General features: G+C 44.8%; 1 protein-coding gene across 2 annotated transcripts in view; it reads left to right on the plus strand.

The window, feature by feature from the left end:
* Window positions 1–18,815, plus strand: part of LOC144818695 (coronin-2A-like) — a 993,991-nt gene that overhangs the window by 406,831 nt on the left and 568,345 nt on the right. For both annotated transcript variants that reach the window (XM_078676349.1, XM_078676350.1), the window contains one exon: window positions 13,439–13,618. In XM_078676349.1, the coding sequence (XP_078532475.1) occupies window positions 13,439–13,618 (180 nt within the window). The remainder of the gene's footprint in view (window positions 1–13,438; window positions 13,619–18,815) is intronic.

Genomic DNA, 18,815 nt, shown 5'->3' on the forward strand with positions numbered 1-18,815 from the left:
TGTCATCTACTCTGCCACCCGATCCATTATTTTAATCCTGCCATAATGTTTTCAAAAATAACTACTGCAGAAGTAATGTGTTTAGACTTCGTGAAGTTCTTGTATTGGAATCGCCGGAGGGTCTTTCTTCATGACAGAATCTCAGTGTGATGGATACAGCGCCCTAAAGTGTGTTCAGTTGAACACATGTCTAGATGTTTTTACAATGTTTACAGGAATGTTATTTACGTGCCTGAAAACTAAATAAAGTCCTCCTAAGTCAGTTGTTTTTTTCTCTCCTTCTGCAAGAAACCTCAGGATGCCGAATGGGCTCGGAGTGGGTTTATCTTTAATTTTTTCAGAGCGTATAGATTTTTGTCTCATTGGCTAAAATAAAGTTAATCTACCTAGTAAGCATTCTTATGGCGAAACTCTACTTACACATATGCAATTTGCTTCTACTTCAAAGTTTGCAGTGGCATGGTATTAAATTGTTTAAGTTTTGAAAGGTTGGCACCCAGGGCAGGTACATTACTTGGCGTTGGTGGTGGGAATAATCATGGGAAATAACATAGCAGCAACTAACAAAATGTACTTTAACCACTGTGGGTGTATATACAATGTTTCCTCATGTATAATATGAATATCTTGTGTATTCGTGAATGTGTAAATATTCATAAATATTGTGTCCTAAATATCGTTTGCACATTAACGATATGTTTGATAAAACATGACTTCGGAATGATGTTATAAAATCGGTAATGGGAGCAGCACCCTGTTTTATATTCTCACTGATTTCTTTGATCTCGTTCTCTGTTTTTCTTCCATTCTCGCCTCCTCTACCCCTCTCACTCTGTCTCTCTCGCTCCTTATCTCCTCTTGTTCGCGCTCTCGCTCCCTCCCCATTTCTCGGCCTCTTGCGCTCTCTCACATTTTCTCTGGCTCCCCGTTCCACTCTCATCTCTTCCCTTTCCACCTCCCTTTCACACCTTTATCTGGTTCTCTCTTTCTCATTATGTGCTCCTCTCCCCCCTTTCTCCTTTTCCATCTTTGCCACTCTTTCTCGTCTATCTCCACCTCTTGCACTCTCCTATCTCTCTCTCGCTCCTGTTTGCCTCGCTTTTTCTTCATAAGCTTCTCCTTTTTTCTTCATAAGCTTCTCCCTTCTCCCTCTCTCTTCCACCTGGCCCACTCTATATTTCTCAATTTTTATCTCCGCCTCCATCCCCTCTCCATTTTCCATCCATCTCTCTCTCTTCCCTTTCCCATTTTTCCTCATTTCTCCCTTTCTCTGTTCTCGTTTTCTCCCTCCCTCGCTTCCTCTCTCTCTCTATCTCTCTCACTTTCATTCTAGATCTCTCTCCCTCTCTTCCTGTCTCTCTCTCTCACTTTTGTTCGTTCTCTCTCTCTCTCTCTCTCTGTCTCTCTCCCCATCACTTTTACTCTCTCCCCCTTTCTTTCTGTCTCTCCATCACTTTCACTCTCTCTCTCCCTTTCTTTCTGTCTCTCTCCATCACTTTCACTCTCTCTACCTCGCTTTCTGGGTCTTTCGCCCTCTTCTGTCTCCCTTTCTTTCTAAATCAATTGCTTTCCTTCTCGTTCTCTCTCCCTCTTTTTATGTCTCCCTGTCCATCAGTTTTGCTCTCTTCCCTCTTTCTGTCTCTATTACTGCAATTAACGAATGGGGTAAAACACGCTGTAATGTATTGAAATAAAGCTTTCTTTTGCCCGCTAAATGTTGTTTATAATCATTAGCCGCCGTTCAAGCTTCATTGTTGTTTAGAGCAGGTTAGCTACAGAAGGGGCCCATAAAGGGGAAATGCGCCCATCAGTGTTACACGTCTCACTCTGAGAGATGTCTTCCTTTGCCTGGCAAAGTCACTTTTACAGAAACCCTTCATTTAGGTTGTCACATTATTCTGATCTATTGTTTAAATTGTGGAAAGCTAGAAGTGGGGGTACCTGGGGGGGATTCGGATGTACACTAGGGAGCAGCGGAGTGGTGCTGTTACATACATGCCCTGTTGGTGTTCCAGTTCTGCATGTGTCTGGGGCACAGCTGCGGAAATATTTCCTTCTTATGCATGCATGTCATGACCCTCTCCAATCCTGCCAGTGGTTTGCTTGTAGTTTTCTGCCCCAGTGCGCATGTTTGGTGTTGTTTGGGAGGGTATGTGCGTATTCCACCTGGATTTTTTGCTGGCACCCAACGCGATTCCACACTTCGCTCAGGACGACAGCACAAGGTCTCACGGCGTGCGAAGTCTGGGGAGTCAAGAGTTCTCACATTCCTGATCCCAAACAGCCAACAGAACAACATGAAAGACTAACACTCCTATGAATAGAGGCAAAATACCCTGGGTATTTTAAAGAATTGGTAACAATAGGTCTTTCAGACAGCTGCACTGTCAAGCCAGTCCTGAAAACCAACAGCATAGCCAATACATATGCTCTAACACAGACACATAATCTATGCACATGAGACATAGTTCCCATATATAGAGAAAGCAACATCAATGCCACCAATCATGTACATACGGGGCAATAGGCCTAAAGGCATTTACATATTGTGGAAGGGTTCAATAAGGATGTGCTCTATTAAGCTTTGCTGTTTTGCATTGCATTACGTACAGGGCTGTATTTTAATGTGCTGTGTATTGTTGTGTTATGTTATTTTCTGCTTTGATGTTCAGTGCTCTAATCGAGTGCCAAGGGGTTTCCCGTATTGAAACGGATGTCAGGATTTGTGCTTTCGTCGTGTGCTATGTTGCACTGTATTGCACTGTTGTATGCTATAGTTTTCTGTACTGTATTGTGCGGTAACATTGTGCACTGTGCTTTCTATACCAGTCTTATGTTTGCTCATAGTTCTGAGGCTTGCTGGACTGTGCTGTGCTTTGCTACACTATACTTTGTGGTGTTTTACTTGCTGCGCTGCGCTATACTGCGCACTATTGATGTATACAGTCTGTGCTTTGCTGTACAGTGTTACACCAATCAGCTTTAGCTCTGCCACGGTTGAGCTCACAGCACTCTGACTCACAGACTGGGGTGATGGGATATTAATTAGGGAGGAAAATGTCTAAATGTATGGAAGCGCATTTCAGAACCTTTGGACCTTTTGAAGCTTGAATTTCGACTCTAAGCTTCACAAGGAGGTCATTAGCTGGGGTCATATGTGGAACTTCAGAAGTATTCCAATCGGAAGATATAGTTAACCCGGTATGAAAGTTTCTTTTTTTTTTTATTGAACCAGGTCATATAGGAGTAATATTAAACAATACACAAAAAATAATCTCGACACAGCGAACAAGCAAAGTATTTCAAAAAGAGAGAGAAAAAATAAAAATTAAAAATAAACTTACGACAATCAATTAAATAATGGAGGAAAAATAACATTGTCAGGATTAACAAATTAAATACAATACGGCGGCACCTGTAAAAAGCAAAATAATACCTCATCTAGGGTTACCATTAATAGGAGCTGACCTAATGCCGGCTTTCCAGTTAGAGACTGCGAGCCAGATCGCCTCACCCTTTTTCCTAGCTTTTGGGGCCCTAGTAGCATAAATAGCTGTTTCAAAGTTATAGACCGCCAGAATGTCGACGTTGGGATTCCCTAATTTAACTGCCCAGCTTGTTTCTATTTTTTCTAAGTCATCCTGACTTCTAATCAGCAACATATTATATATAACACCAATTCTGATGGTCAACCTATTCAAAGCTTCAATGATTTCTATTCTAGATAAAGAAATAGTTGATTCTTTCGCTTTAAGTTTAGCATATACCTGTACAAATTTCAGATAATCTCCGTTAGATAGTTGATATTTCTCTTTTACGTCTGAGAAAGTAGTTGCAAAGCCCCTCACCAAAAGATCATTCACTGTCCTAATTCCGGCCACTTCCCATTTCCTAGAGATGACATCATACTCTAAGCCCACTGCTGCTGTTGAGTGCCAAAGGGGTGTATATCCATTTATTTTCCCAATGAGCATATGTTTAGAGGCATTAGTCCAAACCTTCCATGCACTTGTTATAACTGTTAGCTTGATATTCTTTCTGTAATATATTGCATCTGTGTGCCTCAAAAAGAGACCCTTGGACGCCTGTCCCAATATCAACTCGTAGATAGAGGGGATTGGACTTGTGCCAATATCAATTATATTAGCTGGGGGGCATACAAGAGGGGCCATTTGATGAAGAAAGGTAGCCCAATGATATAAAATGGCACAGGGAATGGCAAGACCGCCTCTATCCTGGGGGAGTGATAATAGCCTATGAGATCTCCTGACCTTGCCTTTTTGCCTAATAAATTTAGACATAAGAGAGTTCAATGTTCTTAATATGTGAGCATCTATAGCCAAAGGAATTGCTCGAAATAGGTATAAAAACCTGGGCAGCACATTCATTTTTAGAAAATTGCCTCTACCTATAATCGATAGGTGAAGACTGTTAATCCTGTCCAGATCTTTTATGAACGTTCCTTAACAGGGTGGTGTCAGTGGGAAGTATGAGGTTGATTTTATTTAATTTTGGTTGTGATTAGTTTAAAGAGCTCATTTATGAAAGAGAGCTGTTTCTACAACGCCGTTATATAGCAACAGGCCTCAGTCTCCTTGTAGTAATAAGGGGGAGGTCAACATTTTTGTTTTCACAGTGCGCTTTGGGAATAAAAGGTTCAAACTATGAAAAATAAATAAAAACCGAAATAAAGCAAGTCAGAGTGTTCGCAAAGTGGCTAGATTGATTTTATTCACAGAAATAATAAACATGTCATGATAACGCTGATGGTTAATGTTTTTCCTAGAGAGAGATCAGAGTTTTGTCTAGTGGAAGTTTTGACTCATGGAAAGGTAGCGCAGAAGGTTAATGTGCCTGCTGCAAAGAACATGTACCTGTTGCAGATCACAAAATGCACATGATGTTTAGATGTTTAGTTGTTTGTTTAATAAAAAACATATGTGAGGTACTCGGAAATGCATTTTATCTCGAAGTCTGTTATGAAGATCTGTGGTTATACTGAATAAGCAGTTCCCTATACTGAATAAGCTACCTATGTTATATGACATCTCTTTATTAAGGTAATAACTGCACTTTCGCAATTGCTTTATTAACCTTCCTGCTTTCTCAAATTTGCTTGAAAATGCACCATTTGTCCACTCTTTTTTCAAAATTTTCTCTGGGGGAAACCCCCCCGAACCCTCCTTAAGTTGTTCGGGCTCGCTCGCTACGCTCGCTCGCTGCGGTCAAGTAAGGCAGTCATTTTACGCCCCCACCACTTTCAATTGTCACCAGCCGCCACTGGTAAGATGATTTTTGGAATACTACTCGAAGCTGTGTTGAATGTTGTAAGACAAACTGTTCTCTCTGAAGACGGTTTTTTGTTTGACTCGAGGAGTGCATCTCGGGGGCAGTTGGTAGCTCTTTTCCTTGCCGTCTTTACAATTCGTGGGGGATAATGCCTTTGTAGGAGTTTCTTTTGTAGGGACTCCGCTTCTGACCCATAGTCAGTTAGACTGGAGCAGTGGCGCCGAAGGTGCAACAATTGTCTCACAGGGAGGTTCTCCCTAAGGAACTTAGGGTGAAAACTTTTAAACGAAAGCAAAATGTTACTGTCTGTTGCTTTATGGAACATTTTTGTGTGCAAATCTCCTCCTTCAGGAAAAATAGTGAGGTTCAAGAATGGACCCTCCTTAGTGACAGTTGAGGTGAAAAGAAGTAAGGGATTCCTATTGTTGAGCCAGGTCAGAAAATGATCTAGTGATTCTCTCTCCCCCTTCCGTACCAGAAGGACATTGTCAATAAGACGCCTCCAGAGTTTAATGTGATGAAACCAGGGACCTCCATGGGTATAGATGTACTGGTCCTCAAAAGCAGACATATACAGCCCTGCCAGGCTTGGAGCGAAAGCACTCCCCATGGAGGTCCCGTGAGTCTGGAGGTAATAGGTCCCCTGAAACCCGAAGAAATTTTTAGTTAGGGCGATTTCTGCCAAATGTAAAATAAATGGTGGGCATGCTGTATTCCCATTCCATCGTATACAGGATGTCTTCAACCACTCTTAATGTCTCCATCTGTTGTATACTTGTATACAGGGACTGCACGTCCAGACCGACCAGGGAATCTTCGGTAGGATCAAATTCCACATCCTTGAGTAGTATTAGGACCTCTGTAGTGTCCTTCAGATAAGCTGGTCTGGATTGAACTATAGGTTTGAAGAAGAAGTCACAAAATTGTGACAAAGGCTCCAGTAACGATCCCATCCCTGATACAATGGGTCTCCCTGGTGGGGGCCTAGTCGGTTTATGAACCTTCGGGAGAGTATAAAAATACGAGGTTACTGGTTGGGGTTGACAAAGGAAACTACCCTCCTTTTCTGTAATCCATTCATTTTGAATGGCTTCTTCCACCACCAATGTTATATCTCTCTTAATGGCCTCTGTTGGATCCTGTCTCAACACCATGTAGTTTCTTCTATGGGCAAGCAGTCTCAGGCATTCAGTTTCATAAGCAGTTCTGCTCTGTATCACAGTCACTCCCCCCTTGTCTGCCTGCTTTATCACGAGGCCATCATTATTTCTGAGTTCATCCAGGGCTCTTCTTTCCTTTTTAGAAAGATTCATGAAGGTGGTGTTATTCTGCCTAGACAATGTTTCCACTTCATGAATGACTGCCTATTCAAAGGCCTCTTCCTCAATAGGGAGTTGCCCTAAGGCTGGGGTGAATTTAGACTTTGTGCGGAAGTTAGTATCTCCGCTCTCTACTTCCTCCACATTCGGGTCACCAAAGAAAACTCTCAGACGAAATTGCAGAAAAATCGCGCGAATTCTTGTCTAATCTTGAAATTGTCTGGTATATTGGTGGGTACAAACCCCAAACCCTTTTCAAGTACTTAAATTTGTGTATCCATCAGCTCGGTTCCTGTTAGATTTATCACTAGAGAAGTAATTCCCGGCTCATGCCTGGGGTTGGTTCCGTCATCATACTCCTGGTCACTCTCTGTTCCAACTCCTCCCACTGCACCCCTGTCATACCCTTCTGTTTGCCACTGCCTCTCCCCCAGCCCCTCCCTAAAAAAGGATTAGGCATCTGGGGGAAATGTGTCATTGGGCCTCCTGGCATACCTGGGAATTGGGGTTGGTACAGTGGGGTCCTGCCAAAATTGTTGTTGGGATAGTGAGGATATGGTGTGTTAAACATGGTATGGGGACCTCTGAAGAACCCTCTGCCTCTCCCCATTCTACTACGCTTTCTCTCATATTCGCTATCCTCACTGCTGGAGCTGGTTCCATCTGATGTTCTATACTCCCTACTGGTACCCTTTTTCATATCATCCATTTGTTTCTGGGTATATTCGTCAGTGATATAGGGGTAGACCTTTTTCCCTTGAAAATGTCTTCAAGTCCTTCTGGAGTTTACCTACTTTAGATCTTAATAAGTAGTCCTTATGCTCTGCTATATCATTATTTATTTCCTCCAATTTCTTATTGAAGGTAGCAGACAGAATTGTCGTCTTTATCCCCTGTTCGTTCTCCTCGATTTTGATGTAGAGGGCATCGGCTGTTCTCTTTGCTGTATTTATAATGAGAATCAACCAATCCCTTGTACATTTCCAGGCGATCAAGGACCAATCCTTCCGGAAGACAGGGTCCTCTAGAAAAATCTGAAGTTCATTAGTCACCAGAAGCCCTCTGGGTGCTGCATTTCCTCTTAAGGATTCTGTTAAAATTGCACTGTGTAAGATAGTTTTAACATGGGATATTGTTTGCTTTAGAAGTGTGTCCCATCCTTCCTCTTGAGTCAGAACCTGGTTGATTGTGGTGTCTCCGAGTAGAGATGGCCCTCTGAGGATTTCTGCAGCCGCATCGTCCTCAAATGCCAAAATCTGATCATCTGCCATTCTTCCTAGGTGGAAATCCCACCTTGTATGTCCCGTATTGAGTTTATTTGACAGAGAATTTGGGTTGATAAAAGATAGATCCCTGTGGCTCAGCCGCCGAACACTAGCCAAAAAACACACAAGAGAATGAGGTGTGAGAGGATAGAGAACCCTCTTCAACCTCCCGCTCAGTAATTAAATCTCACAAATAGAAGAGGGATAATAACACTGCAGAAGGTGGATGAGTATGTGAGAATGCACCAAACTTTATTGGGGGGTAGGAGGGAGTGGGGTTGATACAGCATGATTATTTTTACTAAATGTGGTATGAACGGCACTGCACATAACACTTCACGTGTTCCATGTTTTTTAATCATTATATAGTTTCCTCTCCAAGAGTGAGGGGCTCTACCAAAGGTTACATCCCCTTTTCTTCTGGATTTAAAGAAGGGAGGGTGAGCACCCAGGGATCACAGTGGTCAGAGGCCTGAGGAAAGCCGGGGTATTGTTTTTGCCAGCTGAAACATGTCGATACTTATGCGGAGTGGAGGGGTTGGCGTCTCATTATAAGCTCCCCAACCCAGCATGCACATCTTTTGTTTTAAATCTGGACAGGGTACCTAGTATTAAAAATGTAATAAGGACTCCCTGAGATCAGTTTTATATAACTTTTTCTACACCATTTCTCACCTGTGATTTTACACTGTATGTTAAATTGTCTTCTCCTCCCTATTGCTCCACCTCCAGCGTTGGGCTGGCGCAGAGGTGTGTTAGCAGCCCTATGATGAAGCATGACACAACTTGCTGTGGATGAGGGCAGTTTTACAAGTTTGGTGCATTCCCACATACTCATCCACCTTCACGCAGTGTTATTATACCTCTTCTATTTCTGAGATTCAAAGTATTAAGATCCCAGTACTCCACACAGAAGTCTAGGTTTGTTGATCCTTGCTTGAGGTTCTAGTACCACTGAGATCTTCTGTTTGTAGTGGGTCAGTGAAGGGCTAGATGTCCTCCTCGACTTAGTCAGTGTTTTTGGCAGAGCAGCTAAATCCTACCTCCAGACGAAAGTCGTCAGCCAATTGACATGTGTTGGGATGCAATGGTCATTGTGCTTGCATGATTCTGGATAGCCCTGTATGTCCTCCATGCCCACGCCAGAATTCCCTTCACACAGTTCTCTCAACAGCAACTGGCTTTGACATCTTGGGGACACCCAAAGCTCACTCTTTCTTGTCTTAGAGCAGCCACTCACCTCTCAACCTAGGTCAAATGGTGACTCATAGCTATGGATTCAGAAAAGGGGGTGGTGATGGACAGAGCATCTGAGTTAAACAGAACACTCATACCCAGTCAAAAGATCAGGGCTTGATCCATCACCGTGTTTGAACTGGGTTGGTGCAGTGAGCAAAAAAACGGTGATGGATCAAGCCCTGATCTGCTGACTGGGTAGGAGTGTTCTGATTAACTCAGATACTCTGTCCATCACCACCCCCTTTTTGAAATTATTTTGGCCACCATGAGTGTGGAAGGGTATGCTCAGACATGAGTCCCTTGCTCACTGCACCATCAGGATTCAAGCAAGCCGGGCCGAAGACGGCTGTAATGCCAGAAACCGGTCCCCGGAAGCTTTTTTCCTTTCCAGTGAAGAATTGGCTTGGTAGTTTGGTCTGCCCTGTTCCCATGATGCACTGGGCCAGGGACAGACTAATTTGCATATAGCCAGGTTCTGAACTGGGATGGTGCAGTGAGCTAAAAACGGTGATGGATCAAGCCCTGATCTGCTGACTGGGCAGGAGTGTTCTGATTAACTCAGATACTCTGCCCATCACCACCCCCTTTTTGAAATTATTTTGGCCACCATGAGTGTGAAAGCGTATGCTCAGACATGAGTCCCTTGCTCACTGCACCATCAGGATTCAAGCAAGCCGGGCCGAAGACGGCTGTAATGCCAGAAACCGGTCCCCGGAAGCTTGTTTCCTTTCCAGTGAAGAATTGGCTTGGTAGTTTGGTCTGCCCTGTTCCCATGATGCACTGGGCCAGGGACAGACTAATTTGCATATAGCCAGGTTCTGAACTGGGATGGTGCAGTGAGCTAAAAAACGGTGATGGATCAAGCCCTGATCTGCTGACTGGGTAGGAGTGTTCTGATTAACTCAGATACTCTGTCCATCACCACCCCCTTTTTGAAAATATTTTGGCCACCATGAGTGTGAAAGGGTATGCTCAGACATGAGTCCCTTGCTCACTGCACCATCAGGATTCAAGCAAGCCAGGCCGAAGACGGCTGTAATGCCAGAAACCGACCCCCGGAAGCTTGTTTCCTTTCCAGTGAAGAATTGGCTTGGTAGTTTGGTCTGCCCTGTTCCCATGATGCACTGGGCCAGGGACAGACTAATTTGCAATTTGAGTGTTCTGATTAACTCAGATACTCTGTCCATCACCACCCCCTTTTTGAAATCATAGCTATGGAAGCACGTCAAGGGCATTGAACCCTCAATCAGCACTCACAGGGGAAGACTGCCCACCGGAAAAAGGTCCTCTCAGTCCCCCGCAATTGTTCTCTGCTACCAAATATGGAAAATGTATGAAGATTGGTGTTAATTTGTGTCAGTCTTTCTGTGTGTACCTGGACCTGTGTGTGTCAGAGTCCACCAGATCACATACATTTGCCACACAACACGTCAAGGTGGCTATTTCCATCTTGGATATATCAGCCCACAGGCACACAGAAGTTCCACTCCACTCACAGAATTTGGTACATCTGGTGAGTGGAGAAGGCAGTGACTCAAGATCTCACTAGGGCAAGTTTTCCCGTGCTGCAGTGAAACCTAGCTGTCTCTCATCTCCTTTGATGTGGCCCCACCCGTAGCAACAGCCCTACAGAAAGTGGCCAACACCCATCCCCACCTCAGCCAGCGCAAACTCTTCTTAGGTTTGACATCTTGGGAAAATGCGTGCTAAGAAGAGAGTGAAGAAAAACCTGTTTCCTGGTTAATTTCATGTAGGACAGTCAGAAAGGCAGAATCCTCTAAGTGAATTCTCTGCTGAGAAATATTTACACTAGGCTCTCTTACCCTCATGCATGGCTTTAAATGTGTTTGGGTGGTGCTACCGCCACCCCCTTTGCCAGTCTATTTGTATTAGTGCATCTCCTCCCGCATCTTGCTGCTTGCTCCAAGCCCTTCTCTCACACCTCTCTGTTGCATTCATCAGTCCTGACAACTGCACTTCTGATCCCTTTTTTGGATTAATTTCTGTGTGCACTTTAAATGCACGCAAATTAATCTTTTTCTTAGAAAGGTTTTGAAGAGTGTCAGGAAAGATGGCGCTCAGCAAATTTCCAGTATATAGGAGGTGATGAGGTACTTTTATGTTCGGTGCGAGCAGGTCAGGGGAACAAAACCAGCAGAAAAACAACCCCTGCGTAGACAGAGATATGAATCCCTTGTCAAGTGAAAAGCAACGAGGTTCCTGTGCACACGAAAATTCTTATGTAGTTCTCAGGTGAGAACCAAAATATAGTAAGCCTTTAGAGAAATGTTTTCACAAACCATCAGTGTGGAATGAACGAAATTTAATAGTTCCGCATAAATCAGTACAAACAAGAGCAAAAGGCGACACGTGTTTCGTCACACCATGTACGGGTAATCAATCAATCAGAAATTTGTATAGCGCGCTACTCACCCAGTAGGGTCTCAAGGCGCTTGGGGTGGGGGGTCCGTTACTGCTCGAAAAGCCAGGTCTTGAGTTGTTTCCTGAAGGAGAGGTGGTCCTGGGTCAGCCGTAGGTGGATGAGGAGGGAGTTCCATGTCTTGGCCGCCAGGTAGGAGAAGGATCTTCCTCCAGCGGTGGCTCTGCGGATGTGTGGTACGGCGGCGAGTGCGAGGCTGGCCGATCATAGCTGGCGGGTGGGCGTGTAGAAAGTGAGGCGGTTGTTGAGGTACTTCGGGCCCATGTCGTGGAGAGCCTTGTGTGCGTGGGTGAGGAGTCTGAACGTGATCCTCTTGTTGACGGGGAGCCAGTGCAGGTCTCTCCTGTGAGTCGAGATGTGGCTGTGGTGAGGGATGTCCAGGATGAGTCATGCGGAGGCGTTCTCTATGCGCTGGAGCCTTTTCTGTAGTTTGGCAGTGGTTCCCGCCTAGAGGGTGTTCCCATAGTCCAGTCGGCTGGTGACGAGAGCCTGGGTGACCGTCTTCCTGGTTTCGTTGGGGATCCATCGGAAGATCTTACGGAGCATGCGCAGGGTGTTGAAGCGCGATGACGACATGGCGTAGACTTGTCTGGTCATCGTGAGGGAGGAGTCCAGGATGAAGCCCAGGTTTCGTGCGTGGTCCGTTGGCTTGGGGGTGGTGCCCAGGGCAGGGGGCCACCAGGAGTTGTCCCAGGCGGAGGGCGATGATCCCAGGATGAGGACTTCCGTCTTGTCTGAGTTCAGTTTCAGGCAGCTGTTCTTCATCCACTCTGCGACGTCTTTCATCCCTTCGTGTAGGCTGGCTCTGGCGGTAACGGGGTCGTTGGTGAGGGAGAGAATCAGCTGGGTGTCGTCGGCGTAGGAGATGATGTTGAGGTAATGACTCATCAGGGCTGTGCGCGAAAAGCGGCCTCGTGTAAATGGCGCGACAAGCGTGTAAGTAGGGAGGGTAAATGGAAGCGATGGAAGATGATTCCTTGGTGAGGAAAAGAAATAATAAGAATACACGGGCACGTCTCAGGGCGGCTCTGTCCTCCTAAGCGTGCTGAAGTGAAAATGGGCACGGATAAGTGCAGTGAAGGATCTCATCATCCGGGTAGTGCCCGTGTATTCTTATTATTTATTTTCCTCACCCAGGAATCATCTTCCATCGCTTCCATTTACCCTCCCTCCTTACACGCTTGGCACGCCATTTACACAAGGCCGCTTTTCACGCACAGCCCTGATGAGTCATTACCCGTACACGGTGTGACGAAACACGTGTCGGCTTTTGCTCTTGTTTGTACTGATTTATGCAGAACTATTAAATTTCTTTCATTCCACACCGATGGTTTGTGAAAACATTTCTCTAAAGGCTTACTATATTTTGGTTCTCACCTGAGAACTACATGAGAATTTTCGTGTGCACAGGAACCTCGTTGCTAATCTTTTTCTTACCCTAAACAGTGTTTTTCTGAGTTACTCCATATATGTGTAAAATGTTTACCTTCATTTCTTTACAAAAAGAATACATTTATCATGCTTAAAAATACATTTGGTTTTCAGATTTTGAGTATACATTTGCAGGGGAATATTCTGCTACACAACGTTTTAGGTAAGAATGAACAAAAACAAGAGGGATTAACTACTTATGGACACATCTATTGTAGTGTGTACTAGTGATTGAGAGTTCTTCAGTGTAATATGGTTATCCATGGACGCTCCAGCAACCTGATTTTAGTGCTTTCACCAACATGAACTGAGGTATTGTCCATTGATTTCGACCTTGAAAAACTCGAATCCAATACCTCCACTGATATAAGAGGAAAATAGCATTCATTCCTTCCTATGTTGTGTCCAACTTTCTAGCCCCCTGAGATGACGTTTTCTGCTGCTGTTTCTTTCAGATAAATATATGGAATCTAGCTACTTCGGAGTCAGTACTTTATGATCCAGTGAAGACAATCGATGTGCATCAAGATGTTATCATCTCCATGTCCTTTAACACAGATGGGAGCTATCTCGCAACATCCTGCAAAGACCGAAAAATACGGATCCTAGATGCACGCTCAGGAAAAGTTATACAGGTAATTGCGTCATTCAGTGCACCCTACCACGATATCGACACATTTTATTTTGTGTCTTCACTGTAACACCAATATTTTCATATTATTTAAATGTCTAAGCACTATTGGATAATGTTAGCTCTATGCCACCTGACATTCTTACAAAATAGTTCAATGTCCGATTGGTAGATATTTGGAAGACTGATGGAATGGATGGATTTTCGTCTTATTTGAGACGTATCACTTTGCAAGCGCAGCTGGGGATCGACCCCTACAGGCAAGAAGTAAATAGCAAATTTTCGAAGATGTGTATTCAACTTCAAAATACATTTTGAGATGAACAAATCAAGACCAGCATGATGCAATGCTACTGCTGTAGAAAAAAACACTTTCTGAACGCTAACATATGCTGATGACCAAACTGTTGAGCAGGAACATGCTGATCATTGGCAATAATAATTGAAATAAAGCACAGAGAGAATATTTCGCCCTACTACTCAAGCTGGGCTGTTAGGTTATAAATGAAGTAATTCCTGCTTTCTACCTCCAAGTAATAACTGTACTGACAGAAGTACTCACATCAACAGAGACAAGCAGAACCTCACAATGACAGGACTGTATGATGAGGCCTGATGGGACAGGATGTTGGCAGCATAAGGCAAACAAAAGTAGGGGCTAGGAAGGAGGAGAAAATAACATGTATTTAGGGAAAGATTGAAGCTGTTTGACCACAATGATGCTAAATCCGATAAATGTTTATTGATTGATTATTTAAAATCTTTACCAAAAGAAAATGCACAATATAACATTTCAATTATTGTAATACAGTAAAAGGGCGATGACTTTAAAAAATGATCGATAATTTCATAATATTAAAAATTTTGAAATACAAACAGTATAATAGTTAATGTTTTAAAAATTCCAGTTTTTTCCATGCACTTGTTAAGAATTTTGCCAGGGCAGAGTTAATATGTATATCTTGCAGGCAAAGACACTGGATTAGTGCTTGTCTACATGTCCTTATTGATCTTTTATTGAAGTGCCTTTTCAAAAGTGTTAATCTTTCATTTTTTAGTTCTGGGGCACAATAGATGTATGATATTTTCCTCTCCTGTGTTACACAACCGACATGATATATTATTTTCAAGCTTTTTCCATGGCAGTGCATGAGATTCTCCGGGCAGGATTCCGAACCGGGCTTTCATGAATATATTTTTATATTTCCAAGTCCAAGCTGTATTCAAATATTGTTGCGGACTCTTTTTTTTGTAACTGTTTATTATGGACCAAGCATGTTTCCTTTTAACCAGGGACTCTTTGTCACTTATCACACATAGGATATCAGTTGTCTTATTTACAATTTTTTAAAAAGATTCCTGAGGAATAGTGGTCATCCAAATCTCCTTAAGCCCAAATTCATCCAAAGCCTTCTCAAGATACTTCCAAACAGATAATTTATTATTGCCCTCTACTTCTTTCCATAAAAGCTCTAAGATTAAATTGTCCTTGTCATTTTTTACCCTATACCATACTTTAATTGGGTTACCCATCCGAGCATGTAGTTGATTATTCAAGCCAAATTGTAGTCTAATTTGGGACTGTGAGGCATTTTTAGGTAAACAGAAAAGAGATCGAAAGGTTTTCGAGATTTCTTTGTTTATTGTTATTGCGTCCTTTCCGTTCAGTGCTTCACTGCCATAGGTTAGGGAAGGTAACAATTTTGCAGATCCACAATGATGCAGATAACTTTCAGAGCTATTCGCCCCAGTAACATTTTGTGTGAGTTTAGTCTGATCCCAGGGAGAGACTGATACACCTCAAAGTCACTATCTGCAAAATAACATATTTTGCTGTTGCTCAATCTTTAGCTTAAATATTTTATCTGTTCACTCCAGCAGTGTGCCTATGCATGTGACAGGCTTGTGCCATGCCTCTTTTCACATGTCTTTGTAGCAGTATGGATAAATGTGCGTGAACGTATATGTGTTCTTCGCTACATACATCTAAGAATACACCCCCTTGCTGTCATAATCTCCCGGCTTCAGGCTTGCATGCAGGTTGTACTTGTCTTCTGGGTTTGTTGGAATGCTGAGGGATGGTGGATGAGAGGGTACTCATTAATGTCTTAGATAAATACATAGGTATCCAGTGCAGGATGGTGGGCAGGTTCTCAGCATTACGGATTAATCATCTCCAATTGATCAGGAAGGTGTTTACTGAAACTTTCATGATCTCTGTGTCCTTTGGCTTTCGTCTGTCACCCATAGTGAATAGATTCTACAAAGAATGCTTAGATGTCTCCTAGCAAACTTGTGTGTGCCCATGTACTAGTATTTGAGTGACAGCCATCTCCCAAGGAATGTCCTGGTTGAGGAAATCCGGTACTAGAAGTACATCCTGTAAAAGAGATTACGAGCTGGAGGTTCAGTTTTAACAGGAAATATGATACACTACCTACCTTTTGTGAAGGTTTCAACCCCGCATTTGCCACAAAAGCTTAATCTTTATGATTTTATTTAGATTGGTTACAGAAGCCCAACATATCATGTAAAAATCAAGCATGTTTTGCTAATTTTCACCCTTTGACTCTTTGAGGAATTCTTCAGTCTTTTATTCAATAGTTCATCCTTGGGGGGAGGAGCTTCGCGCGATTCCAAGATGGACACGTGAGCTAAGGGCTCCCGAGACCCTTTCCATCTCCCGCGGCTATCCTGCGAATGATCCTGATTATGACGACGGGTACTTTTTATTGATGCCCTGCTGATGTCCACGTCCTGTTCAAAAATCGATTTGGCCGCTGGATGCCGGACTTACTGCACTCTGGAGTTTGCGGCCTACATCGTATGCCAGCCGGGGGCTTGAGTCCCCGAGGTACCCAGGTGGCAATTGAACAACAACGGCTGATGAGCCACGCCCTCTGCCCCTGGTGTACTTTCGGTTTCATTTTTGGTTGCTGTTGTGAACGCCCAGTCGCCGATCGGCGCTCCAGATCTGTTCTCGCTGTCAACCTTCCGCCAGCGCTGTGTCCCTATCCTCTCGCCGCTCCGAGATTGCCACGACGGAGATCGGTTTGACTAGATCCTACAGCTCCCGTTGGAGTTAATTACCCGACATGGCGGGCTGGGCGGTTATCGAGAGGCGCACCGCTAGAGGCCCGTCCCGAGGGGGGGTCACCCAATCTCAGACCATCGATCGGTTTACTCGACCTAGGGGCTCCGCGGGCGGATCGAGTGGTGCCCTAGAGGAAGCTGGTGATGGTACTCCTGACAACAAGGAGCCGACTCTGAAGGACATTATGGGCGCTATTGCGAGTGTCCAATCCACCATGGGCCAGCAATATGAAACCTTGGCGGCCAAGATAGATACGGTGGCGATCGATGTCACCCTCATCAGAGCGGACCTGGGGAAAACCAACGAGCGTGTCAAATCCCTTGATATCAAGACTGCTAGTTTGACCACGGATGTCTCGGATCTCCAGACCACAGTCCGCAATCTTCGGACTACTTGTGATCTGTTTGCCGATCGGCTGGAAGATTTCGAGGGCCGGGCCAGACGCAATACCGTCCGCATCGTGGGTGTCCCGGAGAACTCTGCTGATTTGCCTGTTGACATCCTGGTGGAGGACCTCGTGCTGAAACATTTGGCACCAAAAGGCCTAAGTAAATTCTTTGCTGTGGAGCGAGCTCATCGCGTCCCGGGTGGTAAGCCGAAGTTGGGAGCCGCTCCGTGGCCTATAATTGCCAGACTTTTCAACTTCCGTGACAGAGACGCTATCCTACAAGCTTCACGAACGAATGGACCCACTAAATTTGAGAACGTGTCAATCAGTTTTTACCCGGACTTTACTCAGGCAGTGCAGAAACAACGAATGGGCTTTACGGGAGTGAAGAGGCGCCTCAGGGAACTGGGACTGAAATATGCTATGCTTTTCCCGGCCCGCCTGAGAATTGAGCATGACGATCGTGCGTTCTTCTTCGACCGCCCCGAGGTGGTCAGTGACTGGTTGGACACTTTATCGATGCGCCATGAGGGCCCGGAGAACTCGAGAGGTGCTGAAGGTGGTTGGAGGACCAGGAGCAGTGAGTCTACATCGGCGAGCCTGATCCTATGGCAGTGGCTCAGAGACTATGTTCTGTTATGGTGTGAATGCCCGGGGGTGGGGGGGTTTAGGGGATCTTCCTCCTCTGGGAACTTTTCTCTCTTTTTGTAGGTTAGTTTAATGGGGCGACAGGCACACTGCAAGTTGGGGTGGCTCTTAAGTCTACCGCAGGGGTGCAGGGAGGGGGGTTTGAGTTTGATGGGTTCTCTGGGGGTGGTGGGGGGGTTCCTTTCTCTTTGTTTGTTTTGAGGCTGTGCTTTGTTTTACATTTGCTATCCTGTGGCTGTTTCGAGGTGGGGAAAGCGGTCCGTTTCCTTCTGGGATGGGGGGTAAGGGACTTAGGGTGTTGAGCTGGAATGTTAATGGTCTTGGGGACAGGATAAAACGTGGGATTGTACTACAATACTTGAAGAGATGTTCCCCGGATGTGGTCTTGCTCCAGGAGACCCACTTGGTGGGCAATACATGTCATGCACTGAACAGACGAGGTTATCGTTTGGTGGCCCATTCCGGTTTCACCTCTGGATCTAGGGGGACTGGTATCCTGGTTCGGAACTCCCTCCCCCTGGAGATAGATGGCACGGTGTTGGACGATAGAGGCCGTTACGCAGCTATTGTGGGGAGATGAGAAGGGAAGTTGATTTCCATGCTGTCTATTTATGTTCCGCCTGGTTTGCAATCTACTACCTTCACCGACCTGGGGGAGGTGCTTCTGGGTCTGCCCGATGGCTTGCTAGTGGTGGGTGGAGACTTTAATTCAGTGGTGAATGGGGAGAGTGATCGTAGCCCCCCCAGGCTCCTCCCTGCCTCGCAGCTATGGCTGGGGAAATTTTTGGATGCCTTTGGGTTGGCAGACTGTTGGAGACAACTGCACCCTGGCCGGCTTCAGTATACTTTCCACTCGGGAGCCCATGGAAGTCTCTCGAGACTTGATTATATCCTCGTGCCGGTGGTGCAGTTGGTCTCGGTGCGTGAAATCAAGCATTTGGCTAGAGGAATTTCGGATCACTCCCCGCTATGGTTCCACATCAATATACATCTGGGGGCCGGGGGCCGGATCACCCCGATCAATCCATGGCATTTTCAGAACCCCAAAATCAGATGTGAGGTGGTCAAGTG

Source organism: Lissotriton helveticus, chromosome 2_1 (assembly GCF_964261635.1).
Source record: "Lissotriton helveticus chromosome 2_1, aLisHel1.1, whole genome shotgun sequence".
Lineage (NCBI taxonomy): Eukaryota > Metazoa > Chordata > Amphibia > Caudata > Salamandridae > Lissotriton > Lissotriton helveticus.